Raw genomic sequence first — 19,637 nt, forward strand, 5'->3', positions numbered from 1 at the left:
CAGAACTTAGCAGGTTCATTCGAGACAAACTTTTTCAGTGTTATGTTATAGAACTTATGCCGCGAATCCCGAACAAGACAGTTAAGTTCTTTCCTCATTTGTCATAGGCTGTTCAACATTTCTGGGCTCGAATTTTTGGGACATGCTTTCCTTTTCTTCTGGATTCTTCATTTTGAATTAACTATTTCTCTGTTTATCCATGGCTTTTTATGCTTTCTTATTTTTGTTTGATTTAGGAATAAAATGTTCAATGCAGTGAGCCACCACTGACGAAAAGTGTTCCCACAAGCTGTCCGTACTAGCTTTGGATTCGTATATTGGAGAGAACTCGTCAAAGAAATGTTCAAGGTAGTCCAGTATGCTAACATCATCCGCGGCATGGAAATTCAATGTCTGCTTCGGTAATTCCTTATCCAAAGAAAGTGGGGACAAGTTAAAAGAAAGCATAACCATTTTATGATCAGCTAAACGTTCACCAACTTCGCATTCATTTATATAGCTAGTTAGTGAATTAGACGCAAAGAAAAAATATATAATTGTAGATCTTGGTGCACAAATCCGCGTATAATCATTTACGACTTGTACAAGGTTGTAACAGAATATTAATTCTAATAATTGTTCACCGAGTGCCACATTTGTTTTACCAGGTAAATATGAGTTCCAATCAATATCTGGAAGATTGAAATCACCCAAAAGCACAATATTATCACCCTGTTTAAAATTGGAATCCATGAATTTATGAAGTTGAAGACTTTGCTCCGTCGTCATATTTGGTGCTCTGTATACGCCTCCGATAAAAACACTGCGATTACTTAACGTCGTCTTGATCCAAACGCTTTCAATATCACCTGGGACTGGTATAGTAGTGAAGAGTGTATTTTGTTTAATCAGGATTCCGAAGCCTCCATCTCTTCCGGATCGGTATTTCCTAACTATGCTGCACCCCGGGGGCATAACTTTTACATCAGATATGCTGTTGTTTAGCCATGTCTCCGTAATCACAATCAGATCGGGTTCATTCTCCAAAATTATCAACTCTAGTGCTTCTCCCTTATTTAACGTGCTTCTTGCATTGACGTTGATTATTTTGAAAGACCAACGATTTTTATGTTAGTGTTAGTCACTGACTATTCTTGGTTCACTACCACACTTGTATCTTTCGTTCTTTTCCTCATTCCTGCCATAGAGAATGTTATTTACTTTTAGTTTATCAAAAATAAGCTTAACTTTACTGCCTTTTTTCTTTTCTTCTGTAGCTGAGTTCCACAACTTTTTCTTTATTTCCGCAACTCTCTTCGAAAAGTCATCGCAAACATTGTAATTCGTTCCCTTAAGTCTTGAACTGTTACTCAGAATTCTCGCTTTGTCCCTGTAGTCTGCCACCTTGAAAATTATCGGGCGGGTCTTACTGGCCAACCTCCTGCCAAGCCTATGTATTCTTTCGATTAAACTAACTTGTACCCACAAAATGGCGCTAACCGCCTCATTGTTAACTTTCCTCAGCAGTATCTCTTCATTCTTGTGGTCATCCTCTACCATGCCTCTAATTGTCAGGTTAATGCACCGCAATCGGTTATACAGATCATCTACTTGAATAATCAGACTTCTCGTTTCATCACAGGATTTTGAGACGACAATTTCGAGGTTCCAAAGCCTACTCCAAGTTTCATCGATGCTTTGCACTTTGCTTTCGATGGAGCAAAGTCGCTTGTGCATATCCAACATCTGCGCTTCAGACGAGTCATGTTTAAGTTGAATCGCCGATAGTTTAGAAAGCATCTCTTTCTGATTCTGTAGCACTTCTTTGCACATTTGTTCTGTTATAGGCCCTGGATTCTCTTCAATGTCGCCAGACAGCTTCAGTAACAGGTTTGCCACCGAAAAAAAATCAGACATACAGTGAAGCAACGTTTGTGGACACGGCAGCACTACAAGACAAGGATCATTGCTGCGGAAACCGCATTTCTTGTCACTAACCTGCACGAAAAGTGGCACGTTAGGTGACATCGTTGTAGCGGTGCCGCCGTGTCCACTGAAGCCGATAAGCCATGGGTCTGTATTTATAACAAGAAGCCGGCCCGTCTTAGGCATGTGTCCTGACATCATCGTGCCCAAGGAAGGTGCACAGAAGACGATATTCACGTGCGGCCCCTCCGGAGTGCGGCCAGTACAGCCACCCCCGGATGATCCGCTGGAACCATTGTGCACGAGAAAAGGTGAATATGAAACGGCGTTGCTGCGATGCAAAAAAAGCAGGTCGACCAAGGATGCCACCATTCCTTTTGAGGCAAAGCTCAGGAGAGCACAGAAAACCTGCACGAAGTGCAGCACATTAAGTGACATTGTTGTAGCGGTGCTGCCATGTCCGCTGACCGGCAATGGAGTTAGGCCGGCAGTGGAGTTAGGAGCAGAGGCTCTGTCCTTGGCTGTGCTCTTGGCATGTTGGACATCTTTCCACGTAGTCTTCTATGTGCGTGTCAGTGCTTGGCCACCATATATACTCTCTTGCCCTTGCTGGCACCTTTTTGGGCTCAAGTTGGCAGCATGGTGTTTTGATACCTTGAGATGAAGCGTGATGACCGTTCTGTCACATATGAAGAGCAGACCGTTAACAAGGGAAGCTTCGTTCAACACCTCAACATAGCGCTTCAGGTCGTGTGCCAGTCGATGCAAGGTCGTGTAGGATATCCTGGAGGGTGTTTCATCAGTCTGGATGTTTGCCCTGATTATGTTCAGCATTTGGTTTGAAGTAGGGAGCTCCTCAAGTGTATATTCTTCGAAAATGTTCTGAAATTTGCGGAAATGTTTGCAAGCCCGCTTGATTACCAGTGCCACCTTTACGGTTTGGGCATATCGTTGTTACGTCTCTTAGAGAGACTTCGATGCACATGCCACTGGTAGGTAGGTAGCCTTTCTTGTGACTACTGTCACAGTATTGCCCCAAGGCAGTATGTGGAAGCGTACAGTGATAATGTGTGAAGCAGTCGAGCATTGTAGTAGGTGAGGATTGGTCTCCTGCTTTCAAGCTTCCTTGATTTTGTCAAGGCTTTGCTGTTGAGCCAAACCCCAGTGCAATTCAACATCTTGGTGCAGCAAGTCTCTGTGAAGCTTTGTCAGTTCCGCTAGGCCTAATGGAAATTTCGCCAGATTGTTTACAAAGCCCACCAAGGACCTGACTTCCAACACATCTAGTGGTGAGTCAAGCTGCGTGATGGCCTTCACCTTGCCCGGGGCAGTGCTGACTCCTGTTGCAGATACCACATGTCCTAGGAAGTCAGGGAAAACACAGGGAAGGTGGGAGGTGGAAATTCAAGATGACAATATTGTGCTGAGGAACGTATATGTCACCTTGAAAAAGTTAAGTCCACTTCTCGAAACCTTGGCTTTGGCTTTCACCTTGTTCTCGTTTTGCTAATGCCCTAGGAAGGTTGCTTCAGTTTGACGATATGAGCACTTGTCAAAGTTCAGGCTAATACCTGCATTTTCCAGCCCATTTAGCACATGCCATGGATTGGCATCATGCTGAATTGTCCTTCCTGGGACAGTAATGTTTGTTATCTTGCAGACAACTTACTCCATCTAGTCCTTCCAGTGCTTGGAGCACCTTGCGTTGTTAAAACTCCGTGGAGTGGAGATTCTGAAGGGAAGTCTCATGAACTGGAGCCTTCGTACTGGTGTGACGAAAGTTCTGTATTCGTGAGATGCTTTGGTCAAAGGAACCTGCCAGCATCCTGCTTGTGCATCTAGGCGGCTGAAAACTGTTGCACCTGCTAGTTTTACGAGGCACTTATCGACTGTAGGCAAATGCACTCGTTTAAGAATGATTCAGCAGGCCATAGTCAGCGCAAATGCGAATCCCATTGTTCTTTTTTCGTTACTCAAATCATATTGCGCAACAAAAAACGACACGGACGTAAGAGAGGACGACACACCAAGCACAAGCTTTCAACTAAGTTTATTGTACCACTAAACTGATTCTTTACATGTGAAGCAGTGTAAAACTGCACATGCGCTTACATGAAAATGAACTGCGCATTCATGTAACATAGTTACGACTCATGTGATGCCACCTCCAAAAATTTGGTTCTTTTTCTGTGAGAGCCAAAGAAGGGAAGCTAACACACTTATCACCCAATTTCGCAATCATCTGCGCTTCAGATATTTCATGAATGAGCTGTGTGCTGCCACGGGAAACAATCGTTTGCAGCCATGATCGCGACAATGAATCGCCCAAGAAACCACCGGAGCCATTTTTTACATTGTTGCTGTGTTCGCAGCAACAAGCCCGGACCTTATCTTGGGCTAACGTCCAAGCCAGAAAGTCAGAAATGTTGGTCACTTACGTTGGTGTTTCAGTCAACTCGAGAGGGCATTGCGACTTTCGAGTGACTCTATGGCTGGCTGACTAAGCAGAGCTTCTTTTTATCCTTTGATGACGAAGACTGCTTCAGGGATTTCGGTGCCACACCAAGCGATTGTTGCATTGATGTGGCCTACCGTGGCAGTTGCCGTCTGCCACGGCAACTGCCTATAAGTTGCCTATAAGTGGCTGTTTTGTTGCCTTGATGGGTCCTATAATGTTGGCATCATACTGATAGTGTGTAATTGCTGTCACATCCGTGCTAGTGTCTACCTTGATGGTGAAAGATATCTTGTTTAGAGAGACAGATATCCACCATGGCGTGGTTGGTCCTGCTTTGACCTTTCCTGAATGTAGTTCTGCCACTTCATTGCTCACAGAAGCACAAGGTTTCACCCTTGGGCACACAGCACACAGAAGCGTGGTGACCTTCCTTCTCACTGCATCCTTGTGTGGTCACACACACTGCCACACCACTTGCAGCATTCATCTTTCAGCTTCTTTCTGTGCTGTGGGTGCGACGACCTGAAGGCGACTTTCGTTTCCTTGCAGTGGGTTTTACTGCTTCCCTGGCTGTGTACTTCTCCTAAGCAGAGAGCCAGCTGTTCAATGGAGTGGATTTTTTTTTTTTTAAAGCTTGATGACCTCTAAATTGTGGGCAACTGTAATCGCTTTCTCGAGGGTGAGTTGGGCGTCGAACTGCAGTCTCTCACTGAATTTCTCTGCACGCAAACCGACCTCAATCTTACTCTGAATCAGTTCATCTCTGAGATTTGGATAGTTTCATCTTTCCGCCATCTTGAAAAGCTTGGTAACAAACGCATCGATGCTTTCATGCTGCTCTTGCTTCTAAGAGTTCAATCTCGTTCACTAGTAGATGACATGCTTGTGGGGGCAGGAAATGATTTTCGAAAGCACTCACCACGACGTCATACGATGACATTTATTCGTCAGTCAATTTCATGGCGATCTCGCCAATGGCTGTGGCAGTCCCCCTACCTGCGATGCCATCGCGTACTAAATGTGCGGGGCGACAGCTGTCGTACACAGGTTGAAAGCGCCTTCGTAGCGAGAGCGGCGTTCACGCGCACTTTGGCGCGAGTCTGAAGCATGGCGTGCCTCCCCTTCCCGTGTCGGTGCGTGGCTCCTTATGTTGAGCTCACTGTTGTCGTGGGCATCTTGCTGTCTTGATTATCCCACCGCTGCCGACATGTACTAGTCAGGGCTTGTAAACTAGTAACGAACACTGTTTATCGTTACATTGTTAGGCTGGCATTAAAGGCTTCCACAAAGGCCTGCCAGTGCGATGGTGTTGTCTGGTGTGTCTCTCCTCGTCTCTGGAAAGCCCAGGCTTTCTCACAGTACGCTTGGCTTGCTTGCCGCATGGGGCACTGGGGTCTGTGGCACCCACAATAACTTTTTATTTTGGTCTCAGCAGTAGTGAAACTTCGGCGAGTTGGTGAAGTTTCATTTTTTACAAGCAGCAGCGCTAAAAAGATGAGGATGAAGAGGATCACAGCACAAGTGCTGACTCTCAATATATCCAAAAATGGCAGGAATATATAAATAAAGTCAATTTAGCTACAACTGAGCATGCACAGCCGACACAAGCCAGGTGCAGCATGGCGCGTAGAATAGAACACATGCGTTTCGAATAAATGGTTCGTTGACAGTCAGTTGTGACCCTCTTTGTCCTCGTCTTTTTAGCACTGCTGCTAGTCATATATGAATACCATATATTTTGAACCTCAATTTAACAACATGTGTTTGCATGCGATTTCAATATAATGAGATTTTACTGCCACTGCGAAGGAATATGGAGGCAATAAATGTAAACTGCTACATTTCCTTAAGTGCTATTTAGAGGGGCCCTACAGCACGTTTTTCAGGGTACCATATTTGCTCTAGATGTATTCTCGACATGTGAAAGAGGAAAAGAAATGATGGTGCACTAAGCCAAAGTTGTTAGTAAAAGAAATTTCAAAATAGAAGCAAAATGGGAGTTACCCTCAACTTAAATTTTCGCGGCTCTAACCACCACAGTTTGCCCTGCTCAGCTTTTTGATGGCCTTCCCAGGGCCTCCGCGATCGAGCAACGTGCAGTTCGGTCTCAAAGGCTGGGGCAGTTTGCTGCTATAGTGACAACAGATTCCGCGAAGCAGTTGTTGGTACGTCACATTCTCAGCATGTTGATCCATAGTGGATCGCACAGTGTATTTTGGACCAATGATCATAGTGCCACTCTTTGACGTCAGGTCTGTCGCACAAAATTGCCGCACGGTGATGCTGCTATCAGTGCTGCCCAACAAGCTTCCTCAGGCGGTGTTGCAGGGCCCTTTTTAAGGCTGCTGAAAGGGAAATTCCACAGATTTGTAGTTTTTATTAAGTTGCTTCACCCATTTATGACCAAATTAGCCAAAGTAAAATTTCATTGCAGTCAGCTTTTAATTAATGTTACCCATGATGTCCTATTGAATTAATAAATTAAAAAATAATAGTAAATAAAACTTTGAATTTTTTTGAATTGATAAAATAGCAAAACATAATTGAAAATATATGATAAATACTACCCTCTACATTATCTTAATGGGAAGACACATTGAGCAGAGGACATGCCAATTAGTCAGCACGTATTCTTCACCAGTTCTCCTAACCTTGCTAAGCCTAATTATGTTCCATAAGAGGTGACGACAGCGAACCTCAAAGGTAACTAAAAGAAGACAGGCCTCTCTTGTATTTCTATTCCTGAGATCGCCCAGTGCGCAGTGCTGACATTACGGGAGTTTCATTGAATAACTGTAGCCTCTTAATTGCCGATGTCTGTATAGTTACCTCATCATAACAAATGTTGCGCTACGTTGTAATGTTTTTTCTACAGATAATACAAGACGTATTTGCTATTTTTGTTCAACAAGGCCAGTAAACGCGCTTTAGACATTCCTCTTCATTCATTCAAATAACTTTATTGAGTGCACTGCGATTTGGTGGGGTGGGCCTGCGCTCCACCTAGGTTTCGGCCAAGGGTTGATTCCTGATGATTCCTGAAACAGCCATACCAAACTAGTTTCATTTGAAAGCATTAGTATTTCGAACGCTGCCTAGTTCATTTTCTAGTATGGCTGGGCATCACTAAAGGTTTTAACCCATATAATTAGAACCATTTTATCAAATACCTAATCAATTCATTGGATTTACAGTAAAATCTTGTTAAACAATAGCCACTTAAACAGTATTTTCATTTTGAAAAGTAGTAAAGTCAAATCCCCGACTCAGCGGCCATTGAACATGTGTTTTGTATCCGCATAAACCGTACCAGCTCATTGCATACGTATCGGTTAACATGTAGTGTTTCCACTTTTCGTCGTGTAAACACGGCGGTGCGTTGTCACCATTGGGGGGCAGCCCGGCAGAACAAAGCCTCAGAGATCAGCACAGTGGCTTCAAAGTGCCCTGTGCGTTTGTACATGAAGCCACATCAACATCAACATCATTTCAGCGCTGTGCCAGAGAGCGTTGTGGCATCGTGCAAGCGGGAGCTCGTGTCATGCCGAAACTCGGATAAAAAAGACACTGGGTGCTTAGCATAGAAGAAAAATTAGACATTGTTCGTGCTATCGAACGTGACACGAAAAGTCGGCGCTGGCACACAACATGGGTCTACTGTTGGCTACGGTGTGTGAGAGAAGCCATGAGAGAAGCCACACAGACACAGCGATTTGTCCTTTGTGCCTTCTCTCATGTCGTGCGTTTCTTTGCACTAAAATTTATTAACATGCAATACCAACTACCTCACCGGTCTGTTTTGTTCAACTTCTTTTTTCTCTTTCTGTCGTAATTCCAGTAGATGGCTACTTATCAAGGTCCATAACTGTCAGATTGAGTAGCACTCTGGTGGATTTATAACATCTGGAGGCCTTTGAAAAAAATTGATTTTGTGCAGAAACCATCAACGATGACTGTAAATGTCGGCAAATAGCCGAACGCTTCTGGAAAACTATTCATTGCATTAAAGAATGATGCACTTGAAGGTGCATATTTGTTGCAGTGAGGATACTTGGAGTACGTTTGTGTTGGATGAATGAGCAAACGAGCAGACCAACATTGTTCTACCATACTTGTCTCATAAGGAGAGTGCAGCGGGAGATCAGGCAGGCAGAAGGTTAGATGGTAAACCTGATAGTAAAACCTGAACAAGTCGAGCAGGCTAGGTGACTATTTGTCGTTGCCATGTTTCCAAGGGGATGCCAAGAAAACATCATCATCACCACCCGGAATGGTGCCAAGCAGAACGCCACAAAGCCCACGCACAATAGCGCCCCCTCCCCAGAACTCAGTTACACGAGAGCAGGCGCTCTCGACACCCTTGTGCCAAACACCAGCCACAAAAATGGATGAAAGTGGTGAAGAAAGCGAACTGCTGTAGAACAGGAAGTGGTCAAAATAGTACAAAAGAAATTAGCAGCCAAAAAAATTTAAGCAGACTCAACTCCAGTTACCTGTACATTGTCCAAAGTACTCAGTAGTCACAGCTTGGTAGATAATGGCCTTTTTGAATCGTATAGCTGTTCTACTGTGAACGGGTAATGATTTTGTGACTTGTGTACTATTGGGGTTGAGCCCATTGTTTTGTTTCTTGTTGTGATAACCAGTAATACAAGTTGGTGTCAGAGAGGTTCATAGAAGAACGGCACATAACCAGTAGCACATATGCCCAGTGGCCCAGGGGCACATACCAACTTCCTTTGTTATTGGTCCACAATTTTAGACTGCACCCTCTTTGGCCTGCATAATTTGGAGAGATGATGTGTCGCGCTGACAGCGTTTTGCCCCTTGGAGGAACATGTGCGATGGCAACATGACACAGACTCCCTTCCCTCCCTGCTTTGCAGTGTGTGTGGTTTGAGCAGAGTGAGCAGCAAGTTCTCTCTCTCTCCTCTCAGCCATCACACACCTGTTTGCTGAGGGAGCTTCAAGGCAAAGAAGTCTACATGTGAAGAATTTGTGCAGTCTATTTGGAATTAAGTTGTGCCTGCAGGAAGTTGGTGTCAAATACGTTCAATGCAGAGCGGCACATGCCAACCAAGTGGCCCGCATTGCTCAATGACCCCAGTTGACGTCAAAAAAGTTCAACAAAAGTCGGCACATACCCAGCGAGCCCGCTCAGAGTGTGTGCCGCTCAGTCATGGATTCGTACCAGCTAGCCTGATCACAGTGCTTGCTCTTTAATGACTTTCTCTCATATGATGGAATCGGAGCGCACTATTGAAAAGCATACATTGTTCATCCTTTCTTCCTGGGACTGCTTTTCACCTGCTGGTCGTTAAATATAACGCTCGGTGCAAAACGCACCTGCATGCATTGGAATTTATTGAGTGGTATTGCAAATTCTGTCTGCTGCCTGTAGTGTTGCTGATCTTTTGCGTAGATTGCATACACGATGCAAATAGTCTTGTATATTCTAGAACACATGTGAGCACCAGTGATTGTGCTCTCATCTCATCGATGACAACTCAGCCAACTCTTCATTAACTTGATCACATCTCGTCGATGACAGAACGACAGGCTGCCATCCAAATGATGCCTCAAAGCCAAGAATACACTAAAATAGACCAGATAGGAGTAAGGCATCATTGAGGCATCATTGAGTAAGATAACTCAATGATGCCTGCTTCTTTTTTCTTTCCTTTTTATGATATCGACCCGTTCAAATCAGTTTAATTGACGTAATACTTTTGCGGAAAGCTGTAGGCTGGAGAGAAGTAACTAATTAAGGGAAAATGAGACATCCTCCCAATCATAGTAATTGCTACAAAGGACACCCATACGGGTTCCTCAAATGAAAAGCCTCGCAGTTGAAGAAAAATTCGTCCTTATCCGGGACTTGAACCCGAGACAACCACCTTTCTGGGGCAACTGCTCTATCATCTGAGCTGACCAGGTGGCTAGCAGATGGCAGGGTCAAGTCGAATTTGTCAACAACTCGAAGCAAAGGCAAGAGTTTGACGTAATAGTTCTGCGGAAACCCACAAGGTGGAGAGAATTAATTAGTTAAGGGAAAGTGAGACATCCACCCAATCTTAGCATTGCTACAAAGGAATCCTATACGAATTCCTCTAATGAAAAGCTTCGCAGTTGGAGAAAATTCGTCCTGGTCCTGGACTCAAACCTGGGACCAGTTTTAACAGTTTATATAACAGCTTTAATTGTTATATCTTCACTCTGTGGTCGAGCTGGAACAAAAGAAGTTTCGATTTGACACACCAAATTGGTTAAAGTAAGGGAGAAGGGCAAATTGAGACAGATTAGTACGGCGGTCTCAGTGGCGATGGCCATCAGCAACGGTAGCACAGCGTTGTGGGGGCCTGAATCGCATGCCATGTATATCCAATCATATCTCCCAACTTTAATCAGCCCCATTCTAAGCTTGTGCATGGCGGTTTCTGACTGGTTCCTGATTTTGGTAGTCCCATACGTAATCGGTACAGCAAGAGGCTTACTGTGGTCGCACGCTACATCTGTGCTTGGGTTTCAGTGATGATGAGGTACATAGCTGCGCCATCTCTCATGTTTCCAGTACACTCTTAAAGAAGTTCGCACCCTAGGCGCTTATCTTGTCCCACAACAATAAACGTCACCTGTCTTGTCCACATTTCCTTTATTTAACGCTGCAAGCCCAGTACTTCCAAGTCACGAGTGGCACGCATGTTATCAGCATGACATAGCATTTTCAAAAGGAAAGTAGCCAGCATAGAATTTTCAAGGAAAAAAGTGCAGGCGAGACAGGTGGTGATTATTGTTCTGGGACAGGATAAGCTCCAAAGGGTGTAAACTTTTTTAAGAGTGTAATGACAAAGCCAGCTTGCAGCCTCTGGGACCTGGTAGGATCATGCTTTGTAATCTGGATTTGCTGGTATAGGATGGTCAATCTCGCATAGAGGTCTGCTAGCATCGACTTGCCATTTTTTCCCAGATGGATGAGTCATACAGAAAGAAATTCAACAAGAGGGGACACTCGGCAAAAACTGGCAACAGGAAATGCATCATGCTAGTATTAACGCCGACCATTTGCTTCCATGAGCATCGAAAATAATAGAGAATGTGAAATTAAGTTAACAGACATTGTTTCATATTTTTTATTGTTTTCAGGCTGAGATATCTGTGTATAAATTAAATGATACTTTGCGGCCTACTTTTCTTTCGTTGCCTAGCAACAGGCGAATGACGTGCCAGATGCATGCGTCATTTGTCAGAACCGCCGCCGAAACAAACGAGTCCGGCTGCTCATCTCAGTGTTGGCCTGTTGACCAGTCTGCCTGTTTTTCTATTTTTGGATTTAGCCTGGTTTGTTGGGCTCCCGGCGAATTCTTGCGTTCCTTCTGCACTTCGACACGGCACCACTGAACTATTGGACTACGGCAAGGTGAGAAATTTTGTTTGACAGTCTGCTACACATTTCAAGCATTAGGCTTAGGGCACAGAACTTAGACTTGTGACACAGTTAGCGAAAAACAACTCGGCCGTCGTGGCACAGTTAAGTTGAATTAATGACTCGTACTGGGAGATGTTTGCGACGCTTTCCTTGAGCCCAACATTATTTTAACTTATTTCGGTAGTTTTTTTGGCATGCTGGTCACACATGGTGCTGTGAGGAACTTTCGCGTGCATTGAATCTTACTGAGAAAAGTCTTGGCACTTTCTCTAACCCCTAACATTATTGTAACTAATTTCGTTACTTTTTTGGGTAAGTGTAGTGGCACCACGCCTGGCATTGTGCTGTGGTTAGCGAAAAGTAGCTCGGCACTAGTACGCAGTTTTGCGCTTTAATGCAATGACAAGACAAGTTTATCGCACTTTCTCTGACGCCCAACATTGTTGAAAATTAATTTTGGTACTTTTTTGTTACTTATGAGGCACACTCGGCGCACTTGGTCTTGTGATGCAGTTCGTGAAAAGCAGCTCAGCTGTGTGGCGCAGTTTTCTCGCGTGTGCTGATTCTTACTCGGACCAATTTGTGACGCTTTCCCTGACCCCCAACATGATTGTAATTAATTTTGTTGCATTTTGGGATAATTTTGAAGCACACTTGCTGCACCTGTCGTGATGCAGTGAAAAGCAGCTCGGCCATGGTGACAAAGTTAGTTTGGTGTGTACTGAATCTTACTGCGACAAATTTGTGAAATTTTTATGGTCCTATAACAACTTAAACCTTCTTTCGGTACTCACGCTTGTCGAAAATGCAACAAGCAATTGCCAAGAGTGATAACACAGGAGTGTGTTGCTTGCGCCAGCAGAACGCACAAAAGATAACACCAAGGAGCTCAAACACTAGGATCCTGTAACTCAAAAATTCTGTCTTCTGCACGAATGAAGACAGGCTTCGCACCCACGCAGCTGTCTTGTGTGCAAGTAGAAGGAATTCTGCGAGCGTCCAGCATGGGTCTGGTTGAGGGCCTATGTTTTGGCCACCTCTGTGTATTCGTAGCGTACTATCGCATCGATTATAGCCAAATTCTTTTGGAAATGCGTAGTAGCCTAGGTATTCGTGCTCTTAAAGTGCAGGAAATAAGTCCTGGGAAGAGGGGAATGCTTGGAATTAGGATGTTTTCGTGGTATGTACGGTATTGTTTGGGATGGGGCGGGTATTTTTTATGCCATGTATGTAAAAGCAAACTGCTTTTGTGTGTAATGTCGCCCATGCACCATTTTCACACATTTCGTCTACACCATTATTCATATGTGTTAATACCAAAATGACACATGCTTGTAATTTACTTTTTTCAGCTGGCATCATCCGGTGGAGCTTTGTACGGGAACTACTGCTGCTTACCTGGTGCCACAATGTTAGATGAATGCACAAAAAGCCCACAACGAGCACTTATATAGAATAAAATAAACATTTCCTAACTTCACAAGGCGTCTTGCATTTTTATGAAATTACACGTGGCACATTTTCAATGGAGGCTTGTAAAGATTGTTCGCAATCATTTTTACTTAATAATAAAACGATTTCACATGAAAACTGCATGTGGTTGAGCTGTAGAAGCAAAAATAAATATATCTCATTGATCAGCACAGCCAGCATAATGAGTACCAGCTAGCGTTCAAATTGCATGTGCCAAAAACAGAAACCGGAAGTGTGGTTCAGGTATTAACGCTGGTGGCTTGGTGCGCTGCAGTCAGTTAGGCCGCTACACTCTATGGGAGTGTCCGCTCTCGTTGAATCCTTTTTCTATGGCTGAATGATGTCTCAGTGACAATCTTGGCACAGCGGCTTGTGTACACATGCGACACAAGGGGTTTCTTTGTGTCGCCCGTGCGCTTGCTTTGAGGTCCATGGAGCAGTACGAGACATTTGTTGGGGCATTGTGATAGGCCTTCTTGAAGGATAAGTGTGTGTGTACTTGTGCCTAGGTGTTACAGCGAGTTGTGCCTTTGTCTCAAGTAACTGAGCTTCTGCACACTTCTGCAGGCCTTGCGGAATGGGACGTGGTCACTCCTGGCGACATGGCCAAGGCACCGCCAAAGCCGTCGCTCACTGGCACTCTTCTCAGCCAGGTACGTGTGCCCACTGCTATGCCATGTGTGCCTGAGGGTCTTTTTGCGTAGATGGAGAAGACACTGAGCCGGTTCCAGAGGGTGCTCAACCTGGCCGCCCTGCAAGAGTCTGCTGCTGGCGACTGCATGCCACCCCCGCTTGGAGACCGCGAGTTTCGCGCCTGCCTGGATGGGGAGGGGCGGTTGTTGAAGCCTCGTGAACTGCGGCTTGCCATTTACAAGGGTGGAGTCGAGCCATCGCTTCGGAAGGTGAGCTTAATCTAGGCCATGAAGAAAACATTGCGATTATTAGGCGTGGGGGGCAGAAACATTTTTGGTATTTTTTTTTTATTTTGGTCGGCATCTGTGCTTATGAGAAGAGATTTCAACAGGCTTCAATAATCTAGAGCCTTTCACTACAGCATGCCTAGTCATAACCAGTTTCGGGGCATTAAACCACAGAATTTCTTTTTCATAGGGGCTGACTTAAACATACAATGCATGATATTTCCCCATTGTGCATGCATACGAATTGCGCAGGAAAGAAAGACGGATTAAACAAAGAGAAAACAAACTAGCGCGGACTTCCACCTGAGTTTATTTCAAAATGATAAACCCTGTATTACAAAGTTGGCAAAGTGCCATGTAACCGCCATGATTAAAAGATTTTTAAAAATGTTAAAAGCAATATGCTAATCACGTGGACTCGTATCCAGCTTTTCTGGACAGGAGGTGTCGAATCTCTGTCCCAAAGCATTACCAATTGCGATGAGATTATCCCTGCTGTGCTACCTGAAGCCACCGCTGGTCTCGAAGTTTCTCGAAGACACGAGGGTTTAGTTCGCATGAGTGCCACCACGTGAAATGCTGACCTTAAGCTTTTCAAACTTGCTGCAGTGATGTGGTGATGATATCAACAAAACAGAAATAAAATGAAGTAGTTATAACCTATCCCTGCGCATTGAACTTAACTAGATTGCTTGTCCCGCCGACGTTATCAGTGTTCTTGATAAAGCGTACAGGGTGTCTACCAACCGGGAAAACGGGGAAAACCGGGAATTCTCAGGGATTTTGAATAGTCTGGAAAATCTCGGGGAAAACTCAGGGAATTCGCGCTTCTATCAGGGAAAAGTAGCTGTAATTTTATTGAAAGGGAAGGAAAGTCGCAGTAAAGCTGGCTCGAGTAGGAGGAGTTGTCAGTGTTTAGTCATTGACCGACTTTCCGGACGGCCTGATAATTCGGACGGCTTCGCGGCACCACCACGTACCCCATAGAGCCTATGTATAAAAACGTCTGAAATTACGGATGCAAGAACCCTTCGCCATCCGAGTTACCGGACTTTTTGCCGTCATGGCAGGTCCGAAAGGGCATCGATAAAACCACCACCGGCGCCGTTTTGATTACCTCGTCGCTCCTCGAACCGGCGCACTCGTACGCAGATCCGCTGGCAGCCTTAGGCACCACCGCAGCAACGCTAGGCCTAGCTGCTTCTGCGTTCGCTATTAAGCTTCTTGCCGTTCTGTGCCGTGTTTTTCATTGAAAAATTCGCCGCTGTCAGCAATGGCACCGACTCCGCCTTTGTGGTCCTCGCGATTGGCATCGAAGCTCGGTAAGCACGGCGCGTTGCATAGTGCCGGTTGCTGAAAGTAAACTTCGCCTCACAACAGCAATATTACGCGGTGAAGCGGGCGCAATTATTGCGGTGAAGCTCAACAAGCGTGAGAAGGGGCAATTGTCACGGGACACAGCATGTAACCCTTAATTAAACACGCGTGCACCCGCTGCCTCCTAGCTGTCACAGGATGAGCACCGATATGCATAATAATAATGCAGGCCTTCAGAGCTTTTTCTGATGTGCTGCGGCAGTAAAAGACATGCAGTGGCGTACCAACTATTTCTAGTGTGTGTGTGTGTGTGTGTGTGTGTGTGTGTGTGTGTGTGTGTGTGTGTGTGTGTGTGTGTGTGTGTGTGTGTGTGTGTGTGTGTGTGTGTGTGTGTGCGTGCGTGCGTGCGTGCGTCCGTCCGTGCGCGCGCGCGTGCGTGTGTGGGGGGGGGGAAGGGGCGGAAAATCGTAGACGGTCTGATCTTTCACGCTCTGTGTGTGTATATATATATTGCCAATTACTATTGCCATAAGTGAAATAGCCTGGCAATGCTTCTGTTATAAGTATATTTAAGCGACAGGGGCCTGTTTATCAATCACACATGGTGAACCATGGGGACCCGTAAAATTAGCTGAATTTGCATTTATCTCTTGCAACTATATAACATCTCAAGATGATACAGGGGCAAAAGGCAATGAGTGCACCCACAGTGGTCTCGGATCGCACCCAGTAGCAGCAGTACAGTGTACATAAAAAGGCGCATTTCCTACAAAGAATTTTAATAATTCAACAAAGAATTGTACTTGCTGCTTAAGTCTACAACATAAAGGTATCTCTAGTTTAGGTAATAGTACTGTCGAGGTTATATGCAATGACGTACAATCAACATAAATTACTTGCAATATTCACACACAAAAAAATTAATGGGCACGCCATCCCGGCCCTGCGATTAATGGGCACGCCATCCCGGCCCTGCGACAGTGGACGTCCAGCGAAGCTGTTAGAAACCACCACTACAACTGCTGTGGAGGGGGGTGCAATGCTTTAGCGCTTTATAATGCCCCCCCCCCCCCACCCAACCCTTCCCACCCCTCAATTTCCACTAGATTTTATATCTGTTGAGTTCACAGTTATTCCAGGGCAATTGGATAAAGTCTTTGTTCGCAAAACACTTTCATAAATCTATGAATAGCTTACATGCGTAATATACTGTCAACATGCTTTCCGTAAGTTCTTTTCCTGTGAAACACAGCTCTTAACATTTACTAACGATCTCTTTGCAATTTCTGATCTAGGTACTGACATTGACTGCGTATTTCTTGATTTTGCCAAAGCCTTTGACTCTGTGACCCATGATTTACTTCTGCTTAAGCTGACTCAACTTAACTTGGACGCAAATGTACTCGAGTGGATAAAAAACTTTCTTTTGTAACAGGACGCAGTTTGTAAACACTAATAACTGTAATTCTCTGTTTTCTAACGTACCAGCAGGTGTTCTTCAAGGGTCAGTCCTGGGTCCACTTCTCTTTCTAATCTATATTAACGATCTTCCGAATTGCGTTCTTTCCTCTTCCATAAAGCTTTTCGCGGATGACTGTGTTCTTTACCGTAAAATTACTAATCCTTCAGATTCCCAAGAGCTGCAGGACGACCTTAACCGCGTAATTGAGTGGTGTTCTAATTGGTGCATGCAACTAAATTCAAATAAATGCAAGGCCATGTGTATGTCTCGTAACACTACCACGCACACCTACTTTATTAATGGTGCACTTGTGACATCAGTTAGCTCTTACAAGTATCTCGGCCTTCACATATCAAATAACCTTTCTTGGCACTCGCATATTGACTATGTTACTAAAAACGCTAATAGCATGCTTGGTTACGTACGCCGTAATTTTAGCTCTGCCCCATCTTCCCTGAAGCTAACTCTTTATAAAACTTTAGTTCGCTCCAAATTGGAGTATGCTTCAGCCATTTGGGATCCGACTCAGTCTTCATTAGTTTCTACTCTTGAAAGTATTCAAAACCGCAGTGCACGCTTTGTCTTATCTAATTATTCTCGCTATGCAAGTATTTCTTCAATGAAACGAACTCTTAACTTACCTAATCTTTCGTCACGCCGCAAATCTTCCCGTCTCTCCCTTTTTCACAAAGTTTTTCACTTGAACCCCCTTTTAAAAGAGACCCTTCTTGCCCCTCCGTCTTATATTTCGGCCCGCACTGACCACAGCCTTAAAATCGGGGTGCCATTGTGCCGTACTAACCGGTACAGTGACTCATTATCTCCAGGACAAGCACGGACTGGAATCGCCTTCCCGACCAGTCGCACTCATCACCGACCCTACTAACTTCAAGGCCGCCGTTCAGAATGCCTTTTGTTAATATTTTTTTTTAATACTTTTTGTTTGTATTTTTTACTGAATTACTCCTTGTTTTGACTCCACTCCTTTCTGTAATGCCTTCGGGCCTTGAAAGTATGTGAAATAAATAAATAAATAAATACTAAAAATATCATAATTAGTTCTCTATATTTGAAGTTTGCCTACATCTTTGAAGTTTGCCTTTATTTTCGCCAAATATAAACAAAATTCATTGTTTAGTTCCTCGAGGACATCGCTGAAACAAAGACAGAAGTTGTTGTGACGCATGAAAATAAGGAAAGAAAAATGACGGCTCATTATTATTTATGCTTTTAACCGGGCCAGGAATGTAAAAATTTTGTCATACATTGCAGTTACAATCACCCCCCTCCACTTTCCACAAAATATGAACCTGTTGTAAACTACAGCTACAGACACTGGGAAGCATAGTTGATAGCGGCCATATCACATGCTCTAATGTTTGAATAAGAAAATTTTACAAAGGCTGTATTTGATCCAACCACTTCGCACAGGAACTTTGCATTGGGCACCACCAATTTTCGCAAAATTTTGTCTTGGCGGCTTGTATAGTGCTGCCAGAACAGCGGACTCAATTCTTCCACTCTCGTGAGACATGCTCAAGCACTCTGGAGTGCTTGCATACGTAATTTATTACGAAAGCCATCTATTTTGAACTTCACCTCCACACCACTCATTAATTTGCCCTTAGTCACCAAACCTAACGAAGCTGCCTTCTTTAGTTCAGCGAGAACACCAGCCGAAATTAATATGTCACCCATGGCAAAATAAGAACAAAAAATGAGGGTTCAATGATTATTCGTAACCCTTCACAATAACCCAGAAATATTAAAACTATGCGACACATTCCACTTGAATTGCTGCCTACTCCTTCAAAGTCAAAAGCATTGTAAACTCTCTTGGGACAATAGCAGTAGCGTGATAATTTCAAATACTTGTTCACCATTTTTTGATGCTGTATTTTATCAACACGCATTTACCATCGCACATAAACTTGGTGTATTGTTCCCCTTATGTTCGCACAATTGTTATCTCAGTTGTTATTGTAGTTATGCAAGCGCAGCCGTCTAAGTCTTACACCGCTCGTAAAACAGACTAATAAGGCTATGGACCACTGGCATACCTATTCTACTTGAAAATGCGCATTTAACCCATCCATTTGGAGCATCGCCTAGACCTTATCTATACCATGCCCCTAATTTCCCCTAGAATTAAACAAGATGCCTTGTTTAGCTCACCGAGAACACTGGAGAAACAAACTATGAATCTCGTAATATCCCCTTCAGCCACGGCATAACATTTGCGAACGCAACTTATTTTGGTCGTTACTGTGTAGTGGTTACAAGGAATAGACAGTGAACATTAGGCTTTGAGTAAATTGCACATTCTACTTTCTTAAGGTACACCCATTCCATGTCTCAGTGAAATGTATCACTTCAAATGACCGCTTTCACGAAGGCATTGCACTCTTTGACGTCCCTTCAAAGAGGGTAATGCCTTCGTGAAAGCGAAGTTGGGGTTTGGGTAGTAATCGCAAAAGGTTATTTCTTTCCTTGTTGTAATGCTTGGGCCCAATAATTAACCTTTGCAAGTAATTTGAGCGGGGGATTCAATATATTTATTGAAGAAACGTAGCACGACTGACTGTACAATTAATGAATATTAGTTACTATGTAATTACGATGGGTCACTATAAAATTCAGAGGCATTCTCCTGCCTTGGCTTGCCTTCTATATGGA

At 44.1% G+C, this 19,637-nt stretch overlaps 1 protein-coding gene across 5 annotated transcripts in view; it reads left to right on the plus strand.

Moving 5' to 3' along the window:
* Positions 1 to 19,637, plus strand: part of LOC142592539 (TBC1 domain family member 25-like) — a 200,900-nt gene that overhangs the window by 135,498 nt on the left and 45,765 nt on the right. For 4 of the 5 annotated variants that reach the window (XM_075704037.1, XM_075704039.1, XM_075704038.1 and 1 more), the window contains 2 exons: positions 13,830 to 13,915; positions 13,967 to 14,164. In XM_075704037.1, coding sequence (XP_075560152.1) covers positions 13,830 to 13,915; positions 13,967 to 14,164 — 284 coding nt within the window. Of the gene's footprint in view, positions 1 to 11,697; positions 11,781 to 13,829; positions 13,916 to 13,966; positions 14,165 to 19,637 lie in introns of those variants that run through there. The other variant, XM_075704041.1, reaches the window with a different exon arrangement.

The sequence above is a fragment of the Dermacentor variabilis genome, chromosome 9 (assembly GCF_050947875.1).
Source record: "Dermacentor variabilis isolate Ectoservices chromosome 9, ASM5094787v1, whole genome shotgun sequence".
In the NCBI taxonomy this organism is placed as follows: Eukaryota; Metazoa; Arthropoda; class Arachnida; order Ixodida; family Ixodidae; genus Dermacentor; species Dermacentor variabilis.